Source organism: Chlorocebus sabaeus, chromosome 11 (genome assembly GCF_047675955.1).
Source record: "Chlorocebus sabaeus isolate Y175 chromosome 11, mChlSab1.0.hap1, whole genome shotgun sequence".
In the NCBI taxonomy this organism is placed as follows: domain Eukaryota; kingdom Metazoa; phylum Chordata; class Mammalia; order Primates; family Cercopithecidae; genus Chlorocebus; species Chlorocebus sabaeus.
The window spans coordinates 48,571,144-48,595,154 of NC_132914.1; the positions used below are offsets into that span (position 1 = coordinate 48,571,144).

At 40.8% G+C, this 24,011-nt stretch overlaps 1 protein-coding gene across 1 annotated transcript in view; it reads left to right on the forward strand.

The window, feature by feature from the left end:
* Positions 1 to 2,679: 2,679 nt before the first annotated feature.
* Positions 2,680 to 24,011, forward strand: part of TMPRSS12 (transmembrane serine protease 12) — a 45,153-nt gene continuing 23,821 nt past the window's right edge. The window contains exons 1-3 of the mRNA XM_008003236.3: positions 2,680 to 3,288; positions 3,953 to 4,148; positions 18,636 to 18,904. Of these exons, the coding sequence (XP_008001427.2) occupies positions 3,102 to 3,288; positions 3,953 to 4,148; positions 18,636 to 18,904 (652 nt within the window). The 5' untranslated portion in view covers positions 2,680 to 3,101. The remainder of the gene's footprint in view (positions 3,289 to 3,952; positions 4,149 to 18,635; positions 18,905 to 24,011) is intronic.

Genomic DNA, 24,011 nt, shown 5'->3' on the forward strand with positions numbered 1-24,011 from the left:
AATCCCCACACTTTGGGAGGCTGAGGTAGGTTGATCGCTTGACTCAGGAGTTTGAGACCTGCCTGGGCAACACAGTGAAACCTTGTCTCTACAAAAAAATACACACACACACAAAAAGCACACACCTGTAGTCCCAGCTACTTGGGATGCTGAGGCAGGAGAATCACTTGAGCCTGGGAGGCAGAGGTTACAGTGAGCTGAGATCATGCCACTGCACTACTCCAGCCTCAGTGACAGAGTGAGACTCAAAACAAACAAACAAAAAATGTAATGGGATGAAGCTGGTTAAGCTAAGAGAGCTTCTGTGGACAAGGTCTTTTTTTCTGAGAGGAGAAATAAAGTTCTGCTTCTATTCTTAAAAATTAACAAAAACCAACAACATTTTTAAAACACAAAGACAGGAATAAAAAGTGAAGAAGTGGGCCGCGTGCGGTAGCTCACACCTGTAATCCCAACACTTTGGGAGGCTGAGGTGGATGAATTGCTTCAGGCCGGGAGTTTGAAACCAGCCTGGGCAATGTAGAGCTTGTCTCTACTAAACGAATTAAAAAAAAAAAAAGTTGGCGGGGCACGGTGGCTCAAGCCTGTAATCCCAGCACTTTGGGAGGCCGAGACGGGCAGATCACGAGGTCAGGAGATCAAGACCATCCTGGCTAACACGGTGAAACCCCGTCTCTACTAAAAAATACAAAAATCTAGCCGGGCGAGGTGGCGGGAGCCTGTAGTCCCAGCTACTCGGGAGTCTGAGGCGGGAGAATGGCGTAAACCTGGGAGGTGGAGCTTGCAGTGAGCTGAGATCCGGCCACTGCACTCCAGCCTGGGCGACAGAGCGAGACTCCGCCTCAAAAAAAAAAAAAAAAAAAAAAAAAAAAAAAAAGTTGAAGAAGTGGAAAGTAGAAACTGTAACTGTAAACAACCTCTCGGGTGAAATTTTGCTATAGAGGAAAGCAGGGGATATAAAGGCAATTGAAGATTTTTCAAAGGTGGGAGAAACCAGATATATTATCTGTTGCTGCATAACAAATTATCCCGAAATGCAGTGGCTCTAAACGACAACTTATCTTGTACTTTCTGTGGGTCAGAACTTTTGAGTGTAGTTTAGTTGGGTGTCTCTGACTTAAGGTCTCTCATGAGGTTGCAGTGAGGGTGTCAGCTGGCACTGTGGTCTCATCTGAAGGTGTGATCAGGGGAAGATCTGCCTCTAAGCAGATCATGCGGTATTGCATGATTCAGCTCTTCGCGGCTGTTCAACTGAGGACTTCAGTTCCTCGGTGGCTCTTGCTGGCAGCCTCTCTACAGGTCCACAGGGCAGCTTACAACATGGCAGCAGCTTTACCTCAGAGCAACAGGGCTAGAGAGAGTGCTCAGGACAGAAGTCACAAGCTTTTTATAACCTAATCTTGAAAGTGGTAGCCCATCATCTCTGTAACTTTCTATTTACTAGAAGTGAGTCACGAAATCCAGCCGACACTAAAGGAGAGGGAGCTCACTAAGGATGTGAATCCAGGAGACAGGGTTCACTGGTGGGCATGTTGTAGGCTACCTACCACACCAGAGGATATTTGTCTGCGGATAGGAGTGATCCCACCAAAGAGAGGAAATGACAGTGCAGGAGAGGAGAAAAGGCAGAGGAAATCCAGGAAGAAGACCTCTGCAGTTATGATCCACAGCCTTTTTCATTTTATTTAGACAGATGGGGTCTTGCTATGTTGCCCAGGCTGGAGTGCTGTGGCTATTCACAGGCACGATCTCACTACCAATCAACACAGGAATTTTGATCAACTCTATTTCCAGTCTGGGCCAGTCACCCCTCCTTAGGCAACCTGGTAGTTCCCCACTACCCGAAGGTCACCATATTGATGCCAAACTTAGTGCATTAACCAGTTGACATAGCATACTACAGCCCAGAACTCCTGGGCTCAAGCAATCCTCCTGCCTCAGCCTCCTGAGTAAATGGGACTACAGGCATGTGCCACTGTGCCCAGCCCACTGCCTGTGTCCCTGCTATTTGATGACTTGGCTGCATATACTTGCTGTATAAGTCTGTTGAACCTCTATTATCTGTCATAGCAAGAGCCATCATCCCTATCATGTTGGCTATGGGTTTAAAAAAAGAAAAAACAGTCATCTTGCCCTGTTTACAAAGGCATACACAATCTGACCACATCTCACACACACAAATACACACACCCCAGCTGTGTTTCTCTCCCTTTCTAATAACACCTTCTACTAAAATACCTGGGGAACAAGGACTTTGTTTCTTGTCAGCCCACAGAGATCAGCTCATGCTGCAATTTGTTTCTCCAATATCACCTCCTCCACCCCCTGATTTCGGCACAGCTCTGAGCCTCTGCTCCCTTCCCCACATGTTACCATGTGTAAGCCCCAAACTAATATGCTCCTTTTATCTAATGCTGCCAACGGCACCAGCCTCGGAAGGATGGTATGAGCAAGGCAATTGTCCTTTTATTGACCTCTAACTCTCCACCACCTCACCAGCTTCCCACACGGTCTTCTTATTACTGAAGGTGTTGGTTTAACAAACGCAAAGTTCAGTATAGGTCAAGATAAGAAAGAGAACAATTTACAACTGAACATTAGACATCATTCTTAAAAACTTCGGGTTATGTTAAAGAAAAATTATTCAGTGATACTCATTAAAGCACAGGAAGGCAGACTTTATTCAGGACCATCCAGATAGGGACAGGGACCATGGCAATGGGATTTTGTAGTGGGTAGAGGGTCCGGGCTAAAATCCAAACAGGACAGGGGCAAGAGAGAATTTATAGCCAATGAGCAGGATAGAGGGGTCAGTGGATGGAAAATTACTAAGAGGGAGCATCAGGAGTAATGGGATTCCGGTTAACCGACCTAACAGGATTCTTGCTGGACAGGCCAGGGTGATCAGACATCACCTGGGGGATAGCGGTGGATGACGAAGCCGATCAGACCTTGAGAGTGAGGGGTTCTTTCTAAACTGACCTACTCCTCGTCTTCCGACATCCCCCGGCCGCACTCGCGCCTCCCGGCCAGGCCGCGCGCCCCGCCCGCCCGGGGCGGGTGGGAAGAACCTGCCGCCATCTTGCTCACCAACCTCCAAAATGCGGCTGCGGCTCCTGAGCGTGGCGCTGTTGTTTGTGGGGAGCTCTCACTTACACTCAGACCACGACTCGCCCCCCGGAAGGCACAGCCTTGGCCCCTCGCTGGAACGGGCCGTTGGTTCCCAGCAGACGGAGGCCGCCCGCAAGAGGCTCGGGCGGCGGAGGCAGGGAGGGGCGCATGCAAAGGGCAGTACCTGTTCGTGCTTGTCTCTGGGGTCCTCTCTTACCTTTTCCCCTCCGGTATAGTCTTTGAATTCGAGTTTCTCCTTTTCTGGTGTTCCAGTGGCCTTTAACCAAAATTTTACATACCCAAGCAGTTTCTCAACAGGTTATAATAACAGTAGTTGTAAGAGTAAAATGACACTTTGTATTGTGAATCTGTATTTTCTCCTCAAAACATTCTGGGTTTTATCATCCTCATTTTATATATGAATAAGTCAGGGGATAAAGAGTTGAAAGGGAGTGCTATTAGGTGAGAAAAATTAGCCCAACAAGTGAAATGGTGAGCATGAGAATTTGCAGCTCTCGACTCACCGTGTCCAGGCTCTTTAACTGCTGTTTCACACAGGGAAGAAGGTGATACGTGGCCCAAAAATTTTATTTTTATATTTTTGGGGAATGGAGTTTTAAAATTAATGAATTGTGTTGACTTCATGTCCATTTGTAAGTAATCGATTATGGCATATTTGTCTTAACTGCCCAAGTTTCTTTCAGAATATGGGCATGTCTCAGGTATGTTAGCTTGCTTTATGTTTAACATAGGAATTTAAAGGATTTCATTAATACGTTCAGCTTAGGAAGTAACACATAATAGATGCTCAGTCCAAATAATATATCATTTTTATTTCTAGATTGTGGAACAGCACCGCTTAAGGATGTGTTGCAAGGGTCTCGGATTATAGGGGGCACAGAAGCTCAAGCTGGTGCATGGCCATGGGTGGTGAGCCTGCAGATTAAATATGATCACACTCTTGCTCATATATGTGGGGGAACCCTAGTGAGAGAGAGGTGGGTCCTCACAGCTGCCCACTGCACTAAAGACGCTAGGTATGTATTCAGAACACAACTATTTTATTTTCTTACGGGATATTTTGAAGTGATAGAGGACCATTTAACTTCACCCATTTTCAGTTAAGCTATGTTTGCAAATAGCCATAATGCCTTATACATAGTACAGTGTATTTGTTGAAAGGGATCCTTTATTTATTTTTTTTATTATTATGCTTCAAGTTCTGGGGTACATGTGCAGAACGTGCAGATTTGTTACATGGAAGTATACATGTGCCATGGTGGTTTGCTGCACGCATCAACCCATCATCTACCTACATTAGATATTTCTCTTAATGCTATCCCTCCCTCTAGCCCTGCACCCAGGAATCCTTTATTTTTTATTTATTTATTTATTTTTTTTGAGATGGAGTGTCGCTCTGTCACCCAGGCTTGAGTGCAGTGGTGCAGTCTTGGCTCACTGCAACCTCTGCCTCCTGGGTTCATGCGATTCTTCTGCCTCAGCCTCCCGAGTAGCTGGAATTACAGGTGCCTGCCACCATGTCCGGGTAATTTTTGTATTTTTAGTAGAGATGGGGGTTTCACCATGTTGGCCAGGCTGGTCTTGAACTCTTAACCTCACGTGATCTGCCCGCCTCAGCCTCCCAAAGTTCTGGGATTACAGGTGTAAGCCACCATGCCCGATCATGGATCCTTTAAATTAGAGGCTGGTAAACTTTCCATAAAAGTAGTCAATATTTTACGCTTTGAAGGTCATATGGTCTCTCTCACAATTGCATGAAAACCAGCACTGACAATAAGTAATTGAATGAGCATGGCTATAATCCAGTAAAACTTTATGAACACTGAAATCTGAATTTCATATAAGTTTAACCTGTCATGAAATATTTTGGTTGATTCAGCCATTTAAAAATGTAGAGTAGGGCACGGTGGCTTACATCTGTTATCCCAATGCCTTGGGAAGCCAAGACGGGAGGATCACTTGAGGCCAGGAGTTTGAGACCAGCCTGGGCAATATAGTGAGACCCTGTCCCTATATTTAAAATGTTTTTTAATGTAAAAAACATGCTTTATGGACTGTATGAAAATAAGAGACATGCCAGATTTGGCCTTTACTATTAGACTCTTTGAAAAAGAGACTCTCTTTTGCTTCACCTCCATTGACCCATAAAATCCATTTGCAGTCTGATTTTTGTGGCCAAATGCTATTAAAGATCCACCTCCATGCCAAATCCAATGACTTCATCTCAGTTCCCATCCTTTTTGACCTCTACAGCCTTTGGCAATGTTGACCACATCCTCTTCTTGAAATTATCTCTTTTCTTGATTTATAAGACACCACTCTACTTTTTTCTCCTGCTTCTTTGATGAGTCTTTGTCATCCTTTACATTGCAGTGTTTTCTAGAGTTTGCCCTCTGCCCTCTATCATTCTGTACTCTTTCCTAGAGATGTCTAATCTACCTGTTTTCAGCAATCACCATATGCTGTCAAGTCCTAGGTCTCTCCTGATGAGTCATATTTCCAGCTCCCTACCATGCATATATATTGGAGTCACATTCTAAATAAGTCCAAAATAGAATTTACTTTCCTCTGATACTGTTTCTTCTCTATTTTCTCAGTCAATAGCATGATCAACAGCTCCATTACCCAGAGAGTTATCTAATTTCTCCCACTTCACCTCTCCAAGTAGTCCCCAAGGCCTATGAAGGCTGTCTGTGCAGTATCTTAAATTTGCTTTTTCTGTCCCTCAGCCCTCCCTACTGATTAAAAGTAGATCCAGAATATCAGGCTCCATATTCCTAGCTTATGACTTACCGTAGTTATATTTACACTACTACTATGACAACTATCCTAATTAATATGAAATGGTAGCTCATTGTGGCTTTTATTTCCATTTCCCAAATTACTAGTGATGTTAAGCATCTTTCTATGTGCTTATTGGCCATTTGTATATCTTCTTTGGAGAAATGTCTATTCAAGTCCTTTGTCCATTTTTGAACTGGGCTTATTTTGTTGTTGAGTTGTAGGAGTTCTTTATGTATTCTGGATATTAATCTGTTGTCAGACACATTACTTGCAAATATTTTCTCCCATTCTGTGGGTCATCTTTTCACTCTCTTGATAGTGTCCTTTGATACACAAAAGCTTTTCATTTTGATGAAGTCAGATTTATCTATTTTTTCTCTTGTTGCCTGTGTTTCTGGTGTAATCTGTAAGAAATCATTATATCAAATCCAGTATCACAAAGCTTTTCCCCTATGTTTTCTTCTAAGAGTTTTATAGCTTTAGCTCTTATATTTAGGTCTTTGATCCATTTTGAGTCACTTTTTGCATAAGGTATCAGGTAAGGGTACAATTTCATTGTTTTACATGTGGCTATCAAGTTTTCCCAGCACCATCTGTTGAAAAGTGTGTCCTTTCCCCATTGGATGGTATTGGCACCTTCATTGAAAATCAATTGATCATATATGAGAGGGTGTGTTTCTGGGCTCTCAGTTCTTCTCCACTGATGTATATATCTATCCTTATGCTAGTATCACACACAGTTTGGATTAGTATGGCTCTGTAGTAAGTATTTTTTGTTGGTGGTGTTTTTGTTTGTTTTGTTTTTTAGACAGAGTCTTGCTTTGTCACCCAGGCTGGCATGCAGTGGCATGATCTCAGCTCACTGCGAACTCTACCTCCCAGGCTCAGGTGATCCTCCCACCTCAACCTCCTGAATAACTGGGACGACAGGTGTGCACCACCATGTCTGACTAATTTTTGTATTTTTTTGTAGAGACGGGGTTTCACTGTGTTGCCCAGGCTAGTCTGAAACTCCTGGGCTCAAGTCATCTGCCCAGTTTGGCCTCCCAAAGTGGTGGGATTGCAGGTGTGAGCAACTGCATCCGGCCTGCACTAAGTTTTGAAATCAGGAAGTGTGAGTCCTTCAACTATATTCTTCTTTTTCAAGATTATTTCAGCTATTTGGAGTCTCTTAATATTCCATATGAATTTTAGGATGGGTTTTTCTATTTCTGAAAAAAAGTCATTGGGATTTTGATAGGCATTGCATTCAGTCTAAAAACTAAAAACTCTTTAGAAAGTTTACAGTCTACAAAGCAATATGGGAAAATCCACATTTTCCCATATTGGGGAAAAGATTGCTTTGGGTGGTTCTGTCATCCTTTTTTTTTTTTTTTTTTTTTTTTTTTGAGAGGCGGTTTTGCTCTTGTTGCCTAGGCTGGAGGGCAACAAGAAGACATAAATAAATAAATAAAAATACATCCTGTGTTCATGGATTGGAGAACACTATTATTAAGATGACAGAACCTGCTGGGTGCGGTGGCTCACACCTGTAATTCCAGCACTTTGGGAGGCCGAGGCGGGTGGATCACAAGGTCAGGAGTTGGAGACCAGCCTGGCCAACATGGTGAAACCCCGCCTCTACTACAAATACAAGATATTAGCCAGGCGTGGTGGTGGGCGCCTGTGATCCCAGCTACTTGGGAGGCTGAGGCAGGATGATCACTTGAACCCGGGAGGCGGAGGTTGCAGTGAGATGGTATCGTGCCACTGAACTCCAGCCTGGGTCACAGAGTGAGACTTCATCTCAAAAAAAAAAAAAAAGAATATTCTTCAAGTACATCAGCATGAAGGGGATGCTTAGGTCTGAGTTCTTTCACCAGTAATATGAGGTACTGGACTACTTGGCCAAGTTTAGTTACTAGTGTCCAGTTTTTCGCACTAGTTACTGGAAGACAGGCTTGTCCTTTTTCACCAAGTGTATGGTGATAACTTTTTAAGTGTTTTTTGCAGGTTTGGAAACTCTATTGGAAAGTTGATTTCTATTTTGAAGGCCCCTTGATCAAATAAAAGGTTGTCAGGAAAAAAGAAAAAAAAAAAAGCGTTGCCAAGTCAATGAGTGAGCTTTATCATATTGGACGCTTGTTATTATAAAATACTTCATTCCACATTGGTAGATATCTTCAAGCTCCCTCGTCAACTTCCTGCTGGCCACTGTGTTGGATTTGCCTTCCCCACTTCCCACCCAGAAATCAGTTTAGTCTCTAAGAACCAGTCGTGGTCTTGGCTCCTTTTCAAAGCACTGGATTCTGATACGCAGCCAGATTCATCATATGAGGAATGATATTGGGGGTGGAGCTGTTTATAGCTAGGTGTCTCTGAAGGCATTGTTTTTGTCGTTGTTGTTTTGTTTTTTTGTCTGCCCTTTTTTCCCTTTCACTGAATGGCTTGCTTATAACACGAACTTATACATGATATGTTATGGTCCTTCATTCTATCTCATAATCTTTCAGCTTCAGCCCCTATTGCTAACTGGCCTTCTCATCAATTTTCATGATGAATTATCTGATTATCCCAGCCCAGCTTTTCAATCTAGGTGATACCACCGTTGCTCAATTTATGAATAAACCTTTATTAGTGGCCTCTTTCCCAGAGAGCTGTGGTCAGGGGACCTGAGTCATGTATTAAATGAGAGCACCTTGACATCAGAGTGGACAGGGCACTCATCCTTGCACAGGATATAGATATGGGTATATAAGCACCAACAGGTATTTCTTCTTGTTTGTTTGAGACAGGGTCTTGCTCTGTCACCTAGGCTGGAGTGCAATAGCACAATCTTGGCTCACTGCAGCATCAATCTCCCAGGATAAATTGGTCCTCCCACCTCAGTCTCCCAAGTAGCTGGGACTACAGGCGTGTGCTATCATGCCTAATTTTTGTATTTTGTAGAGATGGGGTTTTGCTATATTGCCCAGGCTTGTCTCTGACTCCTAAGCTCAAGCTATTTTCCTACCTCAGCCTTCCAAAGGGCTGGGATTACAGGCATGAGACACTGCATCCAGCCACCAATGGATATTTCTAGAAAAGGGAAAGAGGATATTGTTTGAATTATCTCTATGTAACTGGAACTGAGAAAGAATATGTTGTGGTCCAGCAGCACTGATATGTATTAAAACTTAGAGGCTTTTTCGTACAGCCAGTCCTAACTCACATTAGTAGAAATAACCTTTTGGATCTATTTTTCTTTTCTCAGTTTTCTCACTCATGGCCTTATTTTCTTTTTCAAGTTAAGGCCTCATTTACATGCAGTAAAATTTACCTTTTAAAAAAGTTCTGTTCTACAACTTTTGACAGTGTAGATAGTCATGTAATTACTACAATCAAGATTTAGAACAGTTCCATAACCTTAAATCCTGTCATGACCCTTTGTAGCCAACCCCTGCCCCTGCATCCAACCCTTGGCAGCCATTGATCTGTCGTCTATCCCTTACAGTTTTTCCATTTCCAGGATGTGATATAAACAGAGTCATACAATATATAGGCATTTGAGCTTGACTTACTTACCTAGCAGAATGCATTTGAGATTCATCCATGCTGTTTTGTGTGTCAGATCATTCCTTTAAAAAAAAAAAATGACAAAAATGATTTTATTAAGATATAACAACATGTAGTAAAATTCATTATTTTTAGTGTACAGTTCTGTGAATTGGACAAATGCATAGTCATGTGATTACCAATAGGAGGCACAGAACAAGTTTCTTCACCTCCAAAAACTCCCCCCCATACCCCTTTGACGTAAACCTCCTCCCTCCTACATTGCCAGGCAACCACTGATCTGTTTTCTGTCTTTATAGTTTTGCTTTTTCCAGAGTGTCATATAAATGGAATCATATGGTATGGAGCCTTATGAGTTTGGTTTCACTTAGCATAATGCATTTGAGATTCATCCATGTTACTGTGTGTATCATTACTATTTGTTTTTATTGCTGAGTAGTATTGCATTGTATGATGATACAGTTTGAGTGTCCGCTCCAAATCTCATGTTGGAATGTAATCCTCAGTATTGGAGGTGGGGCCTGGTAGGAGGTGAATGGATTGTGGGGGCAGATCCCCCATGAATGGTTTACAACCATTCCCTTGGTGATAAGTGAGTTCACATGAGATCTGTTTGTTTCATAGTGGGTAGCACCAGCTAGGTGCATTGGCTCACACCTGTAATCCCAGAACTTTGGGAGGCTGAAGCAGAAGGATCACTTAAGGCCAGGAGTTCAAGACCAGCCTGGTCAGCCAGGTGCAGTGGCTCACGCCTGTAATCCCAGCACTTTGGGAGGCTTGTAGTGAGCCAAGATCGTGCCACTGCACTCCAGCCTGGGTGACAGAGCGAGACTCCGTCTCAAACAAACAAACAAACAAAAAACCACCTGGGCAAAACAGTGAGACCCTGCCTCTACGAAAAACTTTAAAAATTAGCCAGGTGTGGTGGCTTATGCCTGTGGTCCCAGCTACTAAGGATGCTGAAGTGAGAGGATTGCTTGAGCCTAGGGGGTTGACACTGCAGTACAGAGCCATGTTCACGCCACTGTACTTCAGCCTGGGTGACAGAGCAAAACCCTGTCTAAAAAAAGTGTGTAGCACTACTGCCACCAGTGCACCGTGCCATGCCTCTGCCCCACTACTGCTGGCACATGTTCAGACCCCACTGCACTGCCACCACCAGTGCACACGCACGTGGACCCAGCTGCACTGCTGCCCTGCTACTGCTGGCACATGCACACAAGCATGAACCCTGCTGCCACTGCCCAGCAAAGTGCTTTTGCCAGCATCCCTCATTGCAGCCTTGTTGCTAGTGGACCAGGAACACCTCGGGTCTTCCCATGCAGCATGTGCCCGACTATGAGAGGCCAGAATACAAAGCCATGAGCCTGTCCAAGTCCGCCACGATTAGAGCTCACAGCCCAGGAATGCTGAGCGGAGTCTTGTCCACCTAAAATCACTTAGAAATGATGCCAGTTGACTAAACCCAACTTATAACACAGTCAAACCCTCAAGGGCACCAAAGAATATAAAAGCAAAAAGCTCCATCCAAAGGACAGCAACTTCAAAGATTAAAGGAATAACAGTCCACACAGATGAGAAAGAACCAGCGCAAGAACCGTGGCAACCCAAAAAGCCAGAGTTTCTTCCTACCTCCAAATGACCACAATAGCTCCCAAGCAATGGTTCTTAACCAGACTGAAATGGCTGGAATGAGAGACATAGAATTCAGAATCTGGATGGCAATGAAGAGAAACGAGATTCCGGAGAAATCTGAAACCCAATCCAAGGAATCTAAGAAATCTAGTAAAATAATACAAGAGCTGAAAGATGAAACACCCATTTTAAGAAAGAACCAAACTGATCTATAGAGCTAAAAAAAAAAAAACACACACACAAGAATTTAATAATACACTTGGAAGTATTAACAGCAGAATAGGCCAAGCTGAGAAAAATCTCAGAGCTGAAAGACTAGTTCTTCAAGTCAACTCAGACAGAAATAAAGAAAAAAGAATGAACAAAACTTCCAAGAAATACGGGATTATGTAAAGAGACCAAACTTACAACTCATTGACATCCCTGAAAGAAGGACAGAGAGCAAGCAACTTGGAAAACCTATTTGAGGACATTGTCCATAAAAATTTCTCCAGCCTTGCTGGAGAGATTGACATTCAAATTCAGGAAATTTAGAGAAGCCCTGTGAGATATTATACAAGAATACCATCCCCAAGACATATAGTCATCAGATTCTCCAAGGTTAATGTAAAAGAAAAAACATCAAGGCGACTAGAGAGAAAGGGCAGGTCACTTACAATGGGAATCCCCATCAGGCTAACAGCAGACCTTTCAGCAGAAACTCTACATGCCAGAAAAGATTGGTGGTCTGTATTTAGCATCTTTAAAGAAAATAAATTCCAATAGAGAATTTCATATCCAGCCAAACTAAGCTTTGTAAGTGAAGGAGAAATAAGATCCTTTTCAGACAAGCAAATGCTAAGGGAATTAATTACCACCAGACCTGCCTTACAGGAGATCCTTAGGGAGTACTAAACATGGAAATGAAAGACTATTACCAGTCACCACAAAAACACACTTAAGTACATAGACCATTGACACTATAAAGCAGCTACACAATCAAGTCTACATAAACAAGCTAACAACACAACGACAGTATCAAATCTGCAAATATCAATATTAACTTTTAATGTAAAAAGGCTAAACACCCCATTTAAAATGCACAGAGTGGCAAGTTGGATTAAAAAAAACAGAACCCAACTGTACATTGTCTTTAAGAGAGAGACATCTCACATGCAGTGACATCCACATGCTCAAAGTAGAGGGATGGAGCAAAATCTATCAAGTAAATGGAAAACAAAAAAGAGCAGGGGTTGCTATTCTTATTTTCGACAAAACAGACTTTATTTATTTATTTTTTTGAGATGGAGTTTCACTCTGTCGCCCAGGCTGGAGTGAAGTGGCACGATCTCGGCTCAGTGCAACCTCTGCCACCCAGGTTCAAGCAATTCTCCTGCCTCAGCCTCCCAAGTAGCTGGGATTACAAGCGCCTGCCACCACACCTGGCTAATTTTTGTATTTTTAGTAGAGGCAGGGTTTCACCATCTTGGTCAGGCTGGTCTTGAACTCCTGACCTCATGAACCATGCGCCTTGGCCTCCCAAAGTGCTGGAATTACAGGCATGAGCCACCACGCCCAGTCTGACAAAATAGACTTTAAACCAAAATGACCAAAAAAGGACAAAGAAGAGCATTACATAATGATAAAGGGTTCAATTCAATAAGAAGACTTACCTATCCTAATACTGGAGGACCTAGATTCATAAAACAACTTCTTGGAGACCTATGAAGAGACTTAGATAACCGTACAATAATAGTGGGAGACTTTAACACTCCACTGACAGTATTAGACAGATCACTGAGGCAGAACACTTAAAAAGATATTTGGGATCTAAACTTGACGCTTGACAAAATGGACCTAACAGACACTCCACCCAAAAACAACAGAATATACATTTTTTTCATCTCCACATAACGCATACTCTAAAATAGACCACACACTCAGCCATAAGATAATTCTTAACAAATTTTTAAAACCCAAAATCATACCATCCACACTCTTGGATCACAACATGATAAAAATAGAAATCAGTACCACCATCTCTCAAAACCATATAATTACATGGAAATTAAACAGTCTTCTCTTGAATGATTTTTGGGTAAATGCTGAAATTAAGGTAGAATTAAAGAAATTCTTTGAAACTAACGAAAACAAGGATACAACATACCCAGATCTCTGGCAAACAGCTAAAGCAATGTTAAGAGGAAAGTTTATGGTGCCAAATGCCCACACCAAAATTAGAAAGATCTCAAACTAATAACCTAACATCATACCTAGAGGAATGTGAAAAATGAACAAACCAACCCCCAGGCTAGCAGAAGAAAAGAAGTAACCAAAGTCAGAGCTGAATTGAATGAAATTGTGACACAAAAAAACATACAAAAGATCAACGAAACCAAAAGTTTTCTGAAAGAATAAATAAGATTGATAGACCACTAGCTAGACTAACAAAAAAAAAAAAAGAAAGAAAGAAAAAATAAATAGAGAAGATCCAAACAAACAAAATCAGAAATGACAAAGGGGACAGTACCACCAACCCCACAGAAATATAAAATACCTTCAAAGACTATTACGAAAATCTGAATGCACACGAACTAGAAAATCTAGTGGATAAATTCCTGGAAACATACAACCTCAAAAAATAGAACCAGGAAGACATTGAAACCCTGAACAGACCAATAACAAGTTCCAACACTAAATCAGTAATAAAAAAAAACCTACCAACCAGAAAAAGTCCTGGACCAGAAGGATTCACAGCCAAATTCTACCAGGTGGATAAAAGTGGTGGTACCGGTCCACTATTTCAAAAATTGAGGAGGAAGGACTCCTCCCTAATTCATGCTACAAAGCCAGCATCATTTTGATAACTGAAACCTGCCAGAGACACGATCTAAAAAGAAAACTTAAGGCCAATATTCCTCGTAAACATAGATGCAGAAATATTCAACAAAATACTAGCAAACTGAATCTAGCAGCACATCAAAAACTAATCCACCATGATCAAGTAGGCTTTATTCCTGGGATGCAAAGTTGGTTCAACATATGCAGAACTAAAACAGAACTAAAACTAAAAATAAAAACCACATGATCATCTCAATAGATACAGATAAGGCTTTTGATAAAATTCAAATCCCTTCATGTTAAAAACCCTCAAAAAACTAAGCATTGAAGGAACATACCTCAAGATAATAAAAGCCATCTATGACAAACCCATAACCAATATCATATTGAATGGGCAAAAGCTGGAAATGCCCTGGAGAACTGGAACAAGACAAGGATGCCCACTATCACCACTCTTATTCAACATCGTACTGGAAGTCCTAACCAGAGCAACCAGGCAAGAGAAAGAGATAAAAGGCATCCAAATAGGAAGAGAGGAAGTCAAACTATGTCTGTTTGTAGACAATATGATTCCATACCTAGAAAACCCTATAGTCTGTGCCCAAAGGCTCCCAGATCTGATAAACAACTTCAGCAAAATTTCAGGATAAAAAAATCAATGTACAAAAATCAGCAGCATTTCTATACACCAGTGAAATCCAAGCTGAGAGTCAAATCAAGAATGAATCCCATTCTCAATAGCCACAAAAAGATTAAAATATCTAAGGATACATCTAACCAGGCATGTGAAAGCTCTCTACAAAACAAATTATTAAACACTGCTGAAAGAAATCATAGATGACAAAAAAAAAAAAAAAATGGAGAAACATTCCATGCTCATGGATAGGAAGAATCATTATTGTTTAAATGGCCATACTGCCCAAAGCAATTTACAGATTCAACACTATTCCAATCAAATTACCAACAACGGTTTACACAGAATTTTAAAAATTATTCTAAAATTCATATGGAACAAAAGAGAGCCCAAATAGCCAAAGGAATCCTAAGCATAAAGAACAAAGCTGGAGGCATCATACTGCCTGACTTCAAACTGTACTAGAAGGCTACAGTAACCAAAACAGCATGGTACTGGTACAAAAAGAGACACATAGACCAATAGAACAGGTTAGAGAACCCAGAAACAAAGCTGCTGGCAAGGACATCACGACAAAGACTCCAAAAGCAACTGCAACAAAAAAATTGACAAGTGGGATCTAATAAAACTAAAGAGCTTCTGCACAGTAAAAGAAACTATCAACAGAGTAAACAGACAACCTACAGAATATTTATAAACTATGCATTCAACAAAGGTCTAATATCTAGGATCTATAAGGAACTTAAACAAATTAGCAAGCAAACACTAGACAACCCCATTTTAAAATGAGCAAAGGACATGAACAGACACTTCTCAAAAGACATACATATGGCCAAGAAACATGAAAAAATGCTCAACATCAGAGAAATGCAAATCAAAACCACAATGAGACACTATCTCACACCAATCAGAATGGCTATTATTAAAAAGTAAAAAAATAACAGATGCTGGCAAGACTATGGAGAAAGCAAATGCTTATACACTGCTGATGGGAATGGAAATTAGTTCAGTCCCTGTGGAAACCAGTATGGAGATTTCTCAAAGAACTTAAAACAGAGCTATTGTTTGACCCAGCAATCCCATTGCTGGATATACACCTAAAGAAATATAAATAATTCTACCATAAAGACACATGCATGCATATGTTTACTGCAGCACTATTCACAATAGCAAAGACTGGAATCAACCTAGATGCTCATCAATGATGGACTGGATAACGTGGCACGTATATACCATGGAATACTATGCAGTCATGAAAAAGAATCAAATCATCTCCTTTGTAGCAACATGACTGGAACTAGAGGCCATTATCCTAAGTAAATTAATACGGGAACAGAAACCAAATATTACATGTTGTTATCTCTCATAAGTGGGAGCCAAACATTGAGTACACATGAACATGAAGAAGGGAATAACAGACACTGGGGCCTACTTGAGGGTGGAGAAGGGGATTGAAAAACTACCTATTGGGTACTATGCTCATCACATGGGTGGCGAAGTAATCTGCACACCAAACCCCTGCCACACACAGTTTACCTATGTAACAAACCAGCACATGTACCCCCAAACCTAAAATAAAAGTTAGGGAAAAGATATAAATAAAAGTGTTTGGCACCTCCCCACTTGCTATCTTGCTCCTTCTCATCATGCGATGCTCCTGTTCCCCTTTCCCCTTCCTTCGTGATTGTAAGTTCCCTGAAGCCCTCACCACAAGCAATGCCAGCACCATGGTTCCTGTGCAGCCTGCAGAACTGTGAGCCAATTAAACCTCTTTTCTTTATAAATTACCCAGCCTCAAGTATTTCTTTACAACAAAGCAAGAATGGCCAAATACATATGAACGTACCACTGTCTGTTAATCCATCTACTCTTGAAGGATATTTGTTTCCAATTTGGTCAATTATGAGTAAAGCCACTATAAACATTTGTGTGAATGTAGGTTTTCATTTCATTTCTGTAAATACCCAAGAGTGAGACTACCTTGTCAAATGATAAGTGTATGTACAGTTTTATATTTAAAAAAACAAGTAAAACATTTTTGGTTGTTTTGTTTTGTTTTGTTTTTTTGTTTTTGAGACAGGGTCTCACTCTGTTGCTCAGGCTTGAGAGCAGTGCCATAGTCATGGCTCACTGCAGCCTTAACCTCCTGGGCTGAAGCAATCCTGCCACCTAGCCTCTCAAGTAGATGGGACTACAGGCATGTGCCATCCACATCCAGCTAATTTTTGTATTTTTTATAGAGACAGGGTTTCGTCATGTTGCCCAGGGTGGGCTCAAACTCCTGGGCTCAAGCAATCTGCCTGTCTCGGCCTCCCAAAGTGTTGGGATTACAGGTGTGAGCCACCATGCCCGGCCTAGAATGTATTTAATGTAAGAAAATGAGAAAACAGAAATGAGAAAAAATAAGAATCATTTATTGCATTTCCTAGAAATAATAGCTGTTTTTTGTTACATAGTCTTCTAGATTTTTCTAGCCACATATGCAAAGTATTTTATATAACAGGCTTATATAGCTAAACTGTGAAATAGCCTTTTTCATTAAATTACATAACATAAGCATTTTTCCATATCAACGTATCTGTTTTGCTCCTGTATTCCACTTTGTAGATGTGCCAAAATTTCTGTGGTAAATATTTTTATAGCTAAATTTGTGTGTTCATCTTTTATTTCTTTGGGATAAATTCTAGGAAGTAGAATTGCAAGTCAAATGTAATGCAGCTTTTTTAGGCTATTGATACATGTTGCCAAATTGCCCATCTATTACACTTTCTGCCATGAGTAAGAGTACCCTTGTTCCTCTAACTGATGTGCACTGAGTGTTATCATCGAACACACACACACGTGCGCACTCACATAAACATTGCCAATTTGAAAGATGAAAAGTTATCTGTAAGCAACAGTGTATAAAGTGAAAGTTCCTCCTTCCGAATTCGATTCCAGATGTTAACTACTGTTAACCTCTTGTGGTTTTAATTGTTTCACTTGTTTTGGGTTTGGTTTTTTGCTTGCTTGTTTGCTTGCTTTTTTAAGATGGCCAAGATCCATTAGTTGCTTCTTGTTTTTACCTTTAATATCATGCTTTATCAAATCCTTTCTTGTGTCAATGTTATATATTCATCCATATTTTTTTCTGTTTGTTTGTTTGTTTTTGAGATGGAGTCTCACTCTGTCGCCCAGGCTAGAGTGCAGTGGCTCGATCTTGGCTCACTGCAAGCTCCACCTCCCGGGTTCACACCATTCTCCTGCCTCAGCCTCCCAAACAGCTGGGACTACAGGTGCCTGCCACCACGCCCGGCTAATTTGTGTGTGTGTGTGTGTGTGTGTGTGTTTTTAGTAGAGACGGGGTTTCACCATGTTAGCCAGGATGGTCTCAATCTCCTGACCTCGTGATCCACCCACCTCGGCTTCCCAAAGTGCTGGGATTACAGGTGTGAGTCACTGAGCCCGGCCCTGGTTTAGTTTTTTCATTCACATAATAAGTTAATACCCAAATGTTTCATTCCAGTAAGTTTCAAAAAAATTATAAAACTAGAGGAAATATTTTAGCGAACTCCCATGTACCCATCACCCAGCTTCCCATTATCAACTGATACCTGATCTTGTTTCACCTATACCCTCACCATTCTCCCTCCAATTATTTTGAAGCAAAACTCAGACATACCACTTTGGGTATCTCTGAAAGATGGGAACTCTTTATTAAGAAGATTTGTACATTTAAATATTTAATCCATTTGGAGTTTATTTTGGTATTTAGTGTTATTTCAGGGATCTAATTTTATTTCTCTTTTCAAACAGCTAGTTGCCCCAATACCACATATTGAATAATTCATTCTTTTGTCCATTGGTAAAAAATGCTGCCTTAATAACATATTAAATTCTCATGTACTTGAATCTGTTTCTGAATTTTCTGTCCCATTGGTCTTTTTCTCCTTCCCTAGATCATGATGTTTGTGTTATTTAATATTTTATGTCACATGAAACTGGAATTAAAGTTTTTTATTATTAATCTAACATGAGAAAAAAACTAGTGGGAAGTTAAGAATATGTACTTAGTTAAATAAAGATGTTTATAATAAGAATGTTTACTTTCTTTCAGGGATCCTTTAATGTGGAGAGCTGTGATTGGAACTAATAATATACATGGGCACCATCCTTATACCAAGAAGATAAAAATTAAAGCAATCATTGTTCATCCAAACTTCATTTTGGAATCTTATGTAAATGATATTGCACTTTTTCACTTAAAAAAAGCAGTGAGGTATAATGATTATATTCAGCCTATTTGCCTACCTTTTGATGTTTTCCAAATCCTGGACGGAAACACAAAGTGTTTTATAAGTGGCTGGGGAAGAACAAAAGAAGAAGGTAATTATGGTCTGAATTTTACTGATACACATTTTCCTGATGATGTGCAGAGGAAGGTCAAATCTTTTATATACAGTCAGGTGCCACATAATGACATTTAGGTTAATGACAGACCACACACATGATGGTGGTCTATAAGATTATTTTTCCATATTTTTACTGTACTTTTTTTTTTTTCCCCCAGAGTCTCGTTCTGTTGCCCAGGATGGAGTGCAGTGGCACAATCTCAGCTCACTGCAGCCTCCGTCCCCCAGGTTCAAGTGATTCTCCTGCCTCAGCCTCCCAAGTAGCTGGGATTACAGGCATGTGCCACCATGCCCTGCTAATTTTTGTATTTTTAGTAGAGACGGGGTTTCTCCATGTTGGTCAGGCTGGTCTTGAACTCCCAACCTCAGATGATCCGCCTACCCTGGCCTCCCAAAGTGCTGGGATTACAGGCATGAGCCACCACGCCCAGCATTGAGCTAATTTTTGTATTTTTAGTAAAGACAGTGTTTCACCATGTTGGCCAGGCTGGTCTCGAACTCCTGGCCTCCTGTGATCCACCCATCTCAGCCTCCCAAAGTGTTGGGATTACAGGCATGAGCCACCAAGCCTGGCCTACTGTACCTTTTCTGTGTTTAGATATACAAATGCTTACTCCTGTATCACAGCTGTCTACAATATTGAGTACAGCTGAACAGGCATGTAGCCTAGGAGTAAAAGACTATGCCATATACCCTAGGTGTGCAGCAGACTATACCATCTAGGTTTATGTAAGTACACTCTATCATGGTTGCACAACAACAAAATTGCCTAACGATGTATTTCTCAGAATGTTCTCCATCATTAAGTGATGCCTGACTGTTTCTGTGTATTATCTTTTTATCACTTTATGCCATGAGATTGAAAAGTATTATCGGTTCCTATAAAACACTGAAAACAACTTTTTGAGGGATCTGTTTTTCCTTGTGAGAGGGGAGAGAAAATTCTCTTCCAAAGCAGAAATAGAGACTTTCTCTGGTTGTACATGCCAAGATACTTGAACGTTAAGATAGAATGATAGTTCCAAGTGTTTCTGTAGTTTGAACTCACAGATTATGAAGCCAGCTCTGCAGCAGGATTCTCTATCTTAAGTAATAAGCTTCAGGCTATGAGGAATCATATTTAGTTTCCTTTTAATTTAATGCCTTGTTTGGTATCAGGCAAGCTGATTGCGATATATTTTTTTAGTGTACATAGGGGCACTAAATGTTAACTGACTGAACTAATGGGAGGAATAAAAATAGACAACATAGCCTCTTTGTCTTTGGTAATAACAGCTACCATTTGGGAGCATTTACCATGTTTCAGGTCTTGTTTTTGTTCTTGTTGCTATTTAAAACACTTTTTTTTTTTAGAGATGGTGGTCTCTGTCACTCAGGCTAGAGTGCAGTGGTGTAATTATAGCTCACTGCAGCCTCAAGCTCCTGGGCTCAAGCAATTCTCCTGCTTCAGCCTCTCCAATAGCTGGGACTCCAGGCACGTGCCACCACGCCCAGCTTTTTCAAATGTATTATGTATGTATATATGTTTTTTTTTTTTTTTTTAAGAGATAGGGTTTTGCTCTGTCACCTAGGCTGGAATGCAGTGGCACAATCATGGCTCACTGTAACCTTGACCTCCTGGTCTCAAGTAATCCTCCTGCCTCAACCTCCCAAGTAGCTGGGACTACAGGTATGTGCCACCGTGCCCAGCTAATTGTTTCATTTTTTTGTAGAGACAGGGTCTTGCCATGTTTCCTAGACTGGTCTTGAACTCCTGGCCTTAAGAAATCCTCCTGCCTCAGCCTCCAAAAGTGCTGAGATTACAGGTATAAGCCATTGTGCCCAGCTTTTGTTTGTTTGCTTTTAAGAGACAGTCTTGCTGTGTTGCCCAGGCTGGTCTCAAACTCCTGGCCTCAAGCAATCCAGCTGCTTCAGTCTCCTGAGTAGCTGAGTTTATAGGCATGAGCATCATGCCTGTCCTGGGTCCTGTTTTAAATATACTACTTTATCCTATGCCCCCAATATTCCTAAAAGGGAGTTAATGTTATTTTTACCCCATTTAACAGACCAGTAATTGAGAATCTTAGAGATTAAGAAGCTGGGACTCAAATCCAAGTCTCTTTTATTGTAAAGCCTGAATATTTAATAACTACATTAAACTGCTCTGGAGGAAATCATAGTCCAGTTAGGAATATATGAGGTTAACTACTAAGACTCCTGTTTTCTTCCTATTCCCCACAGGCCCTAGCCATTTAAATAATTGTGGATTATTTAGGTAGGAAGTAGATAAATGTACGAAAGACCTGCGAATTATTATTTTTCTTTTTTTCCATCTGTGAATACTTTTTAAGGAAGATAAGGAAAGCAACATGGTGTAGGGAAAGGAACACGGGCTTTAGAATCACAGACTTAATTCTGAGTCCCAGCCTGCCACCATGTGCTAGCTGAATGACCATGGGCATGTTATTGACTCTTTAATAACAATTACAACAACAATAATAGAAGCAACTACCATTTGTTTAGGGCCAGGTACTTACTAAAATGCTAAGCATTGCAATGCATTATCTCATTTAATACCCCCAGCAACACTGTAGAAAATACTATAAAATGAATGAGTAAAATAAAGCTTAAAGAGGTTAAATAAGTTGCTTGAACTAAGAACTAAATGATAAAGTCAGAATTCAAGCCCAGTTCTGCCTGTTGCAAATCTCATGTATTTCCACTATATTATTAATATTATATATCTATATCTATCTATCTCTCTCTCTCTCTATATATATATATATATATATATATATTTTTTTTTTTTTCTCTTTGAGAGGGAGTCTTGCTCCGTCTCCAGGGTGGAGTACAGTGGTGCAGTCTCAGCTCACTGCAACCTTCGCCTCTTGGGTTCAAGCGATTCCCCTGCCTTAGCCTCCCGAGTAGCTGGGACTATAGGCACATGCCACCACACCTGGCTAATTTTTTTGTATTTTAGTAGAGACAGGATTTCACCATGTTGGCCAGGATGGTCTTGATCTCCTGACCTCGTGATCCGCCCACCTCAGCCTCCCAAAGTGCTGGGATTACAGGCGTGAGCCTAATATTTCATCTTTCACAATGTCATACCGTTTCATGATCTTTAAAGTGAGAGCAATGATACCCATCATAGAGTTGTTTTGAGAATTAAATTAGTTCTTCAGAACATGGTAGATTACAGGTACATACCAAGTTCCCCACTGAAAACTATTAAAGAGGAAGAATACATAGGTTAAGGACTCGGTGTGAAATAGAAACTTAGAGAGGGAACTGGAACACAGAAGTTAACTTGGATCTTGAGAGTATTTGCCAAAATGTTAACTTGTAATATTGATTTCAGTGGTTTCATGGGCCTTGGAAGGAGATGGTTAAGGAATAAAACTTGTCCAAGTTGGGAAGTAGGGAAAGACACCATAAAGCTGAAGTCTGTCCCATGGCTATACTTTAAAAATGAGTCACACTCATGACCCAGGATACAATTTTTTTCTTTTTTTTCTTTTTCTTTTTTTTTTTTTTTTAAGACAGAGTCTTGCTCTGTCACCCAGGCTGGAGGGTGGTGACGCAATCTCAGCTCACTGCATCCTCCGCCTCCTGGATTCAAACAATTCTTGTGCCTCAGCCTCTCGAGTAGCTGGGATTACAGGGGTGCACCACCACACCCGGTTAATTTTTGTATTTTTAGTACAGATGGAATTTTGCCATGTTGGCCAGGCTGGTCTCAAAACTCCTGGCCTCAAGTGATTTGCCCACTTTGGCCTCCCAAAGTGCTTGGACTACAGGTGTGAGCCACTGCGCCCACCTTGTTCTTATATATATAGTATACTTCAAATGTGATCTACGTAGGTTAAAAAAAAGGAGGGGGAAAATACACATGGCTACATTAATCAAAAGAAAGCTGGATTACACCTGTAATCCTAGCATTTTGAGGGGCTGAGGTGAGAGGATTGCTTAAGGCCAGGAGTTCAAGACCAGCCTGAGCAACATAGGGAGAACTCATCTCTACAAAAATAAAAACAAAAAATTAGCCAGGTACGGTAGTGCACGTCTGTAGTCCCAGCTATGTGGGAGGATCACTTGAGCCCAGGAGTTTGAGGTTATGGTGAGCTATGATGGCACCGCTGCACTCCAGCCTGGGTAACAGAGTAAGACCCAATATCCAGACAAAAAAAAGAAGCTGGAATGGAAAAAAGAGAAAGTAGGAATGGCTATATAAATATCAGATAAAGTAGACTTTAGAGCAAAGAAGATTACAAGGATGGTGAGACACATTACATAATAATAAAAGGGTCAGTCCACCAAGAAAGCATAGCAATGCTAAACGTGTATACACCAAAAAACAGACATACAGTTTCTTTAAAACATACATGTGAACATACACTTACCACATGAGCCAAGAATTGTGCCCCTAGACATTTATCCCAGAGAAATACAAATGTACACACAAAAAACCTATTTACAGATATTCATGAAAGCTTTATTTGTAAAAGCCAAAAACTAAAAACAACCAAAATGTCCTTCAATAGGAGAATACTTAAATAAACTAGTATAGCTTTACCATAGAATATAACTAAGTAGTTAAAAGGTATGAACTATTGATACATGCAACAAGTTAGATGGACAAGGGCATTATGTTGAGTGAAAAGAAGCCAATTTTAAAATGTCATATACTATGATTCCAAGTATATAACAATGAAATGACAAAATTACGCAGACAGAGAATAGATTAATAGTTGCTAGGGTTAAGAAGGTTAGGTAGCAAGAAGGAGATTTTTGTCCTGATGGAATAACTCCATACCCTGTTTTTTTTGTGATGGCTTCATGAATCTACACACACATTGTATTAATGTCAGTCTCCAGTTTTTTTCTTTATTTTTGAGACGGAGTCTCATTCTGTTGCCCAGTCTGGAGTGCAGTGGGACGATCTTGGCTCAGTGCAGGCTCCACCTCCCGAGTTCATGCCATTCTCCTGCCTCGGCCTCTGGAGTTGCTGGGACTACAGGCGCCCGCCACCACACGTGGCTATTTTTTTTTTTTTTTTTTTGTATTTTTAGTAGAGACGGGGTTTCACCTTGTTAGCCAGG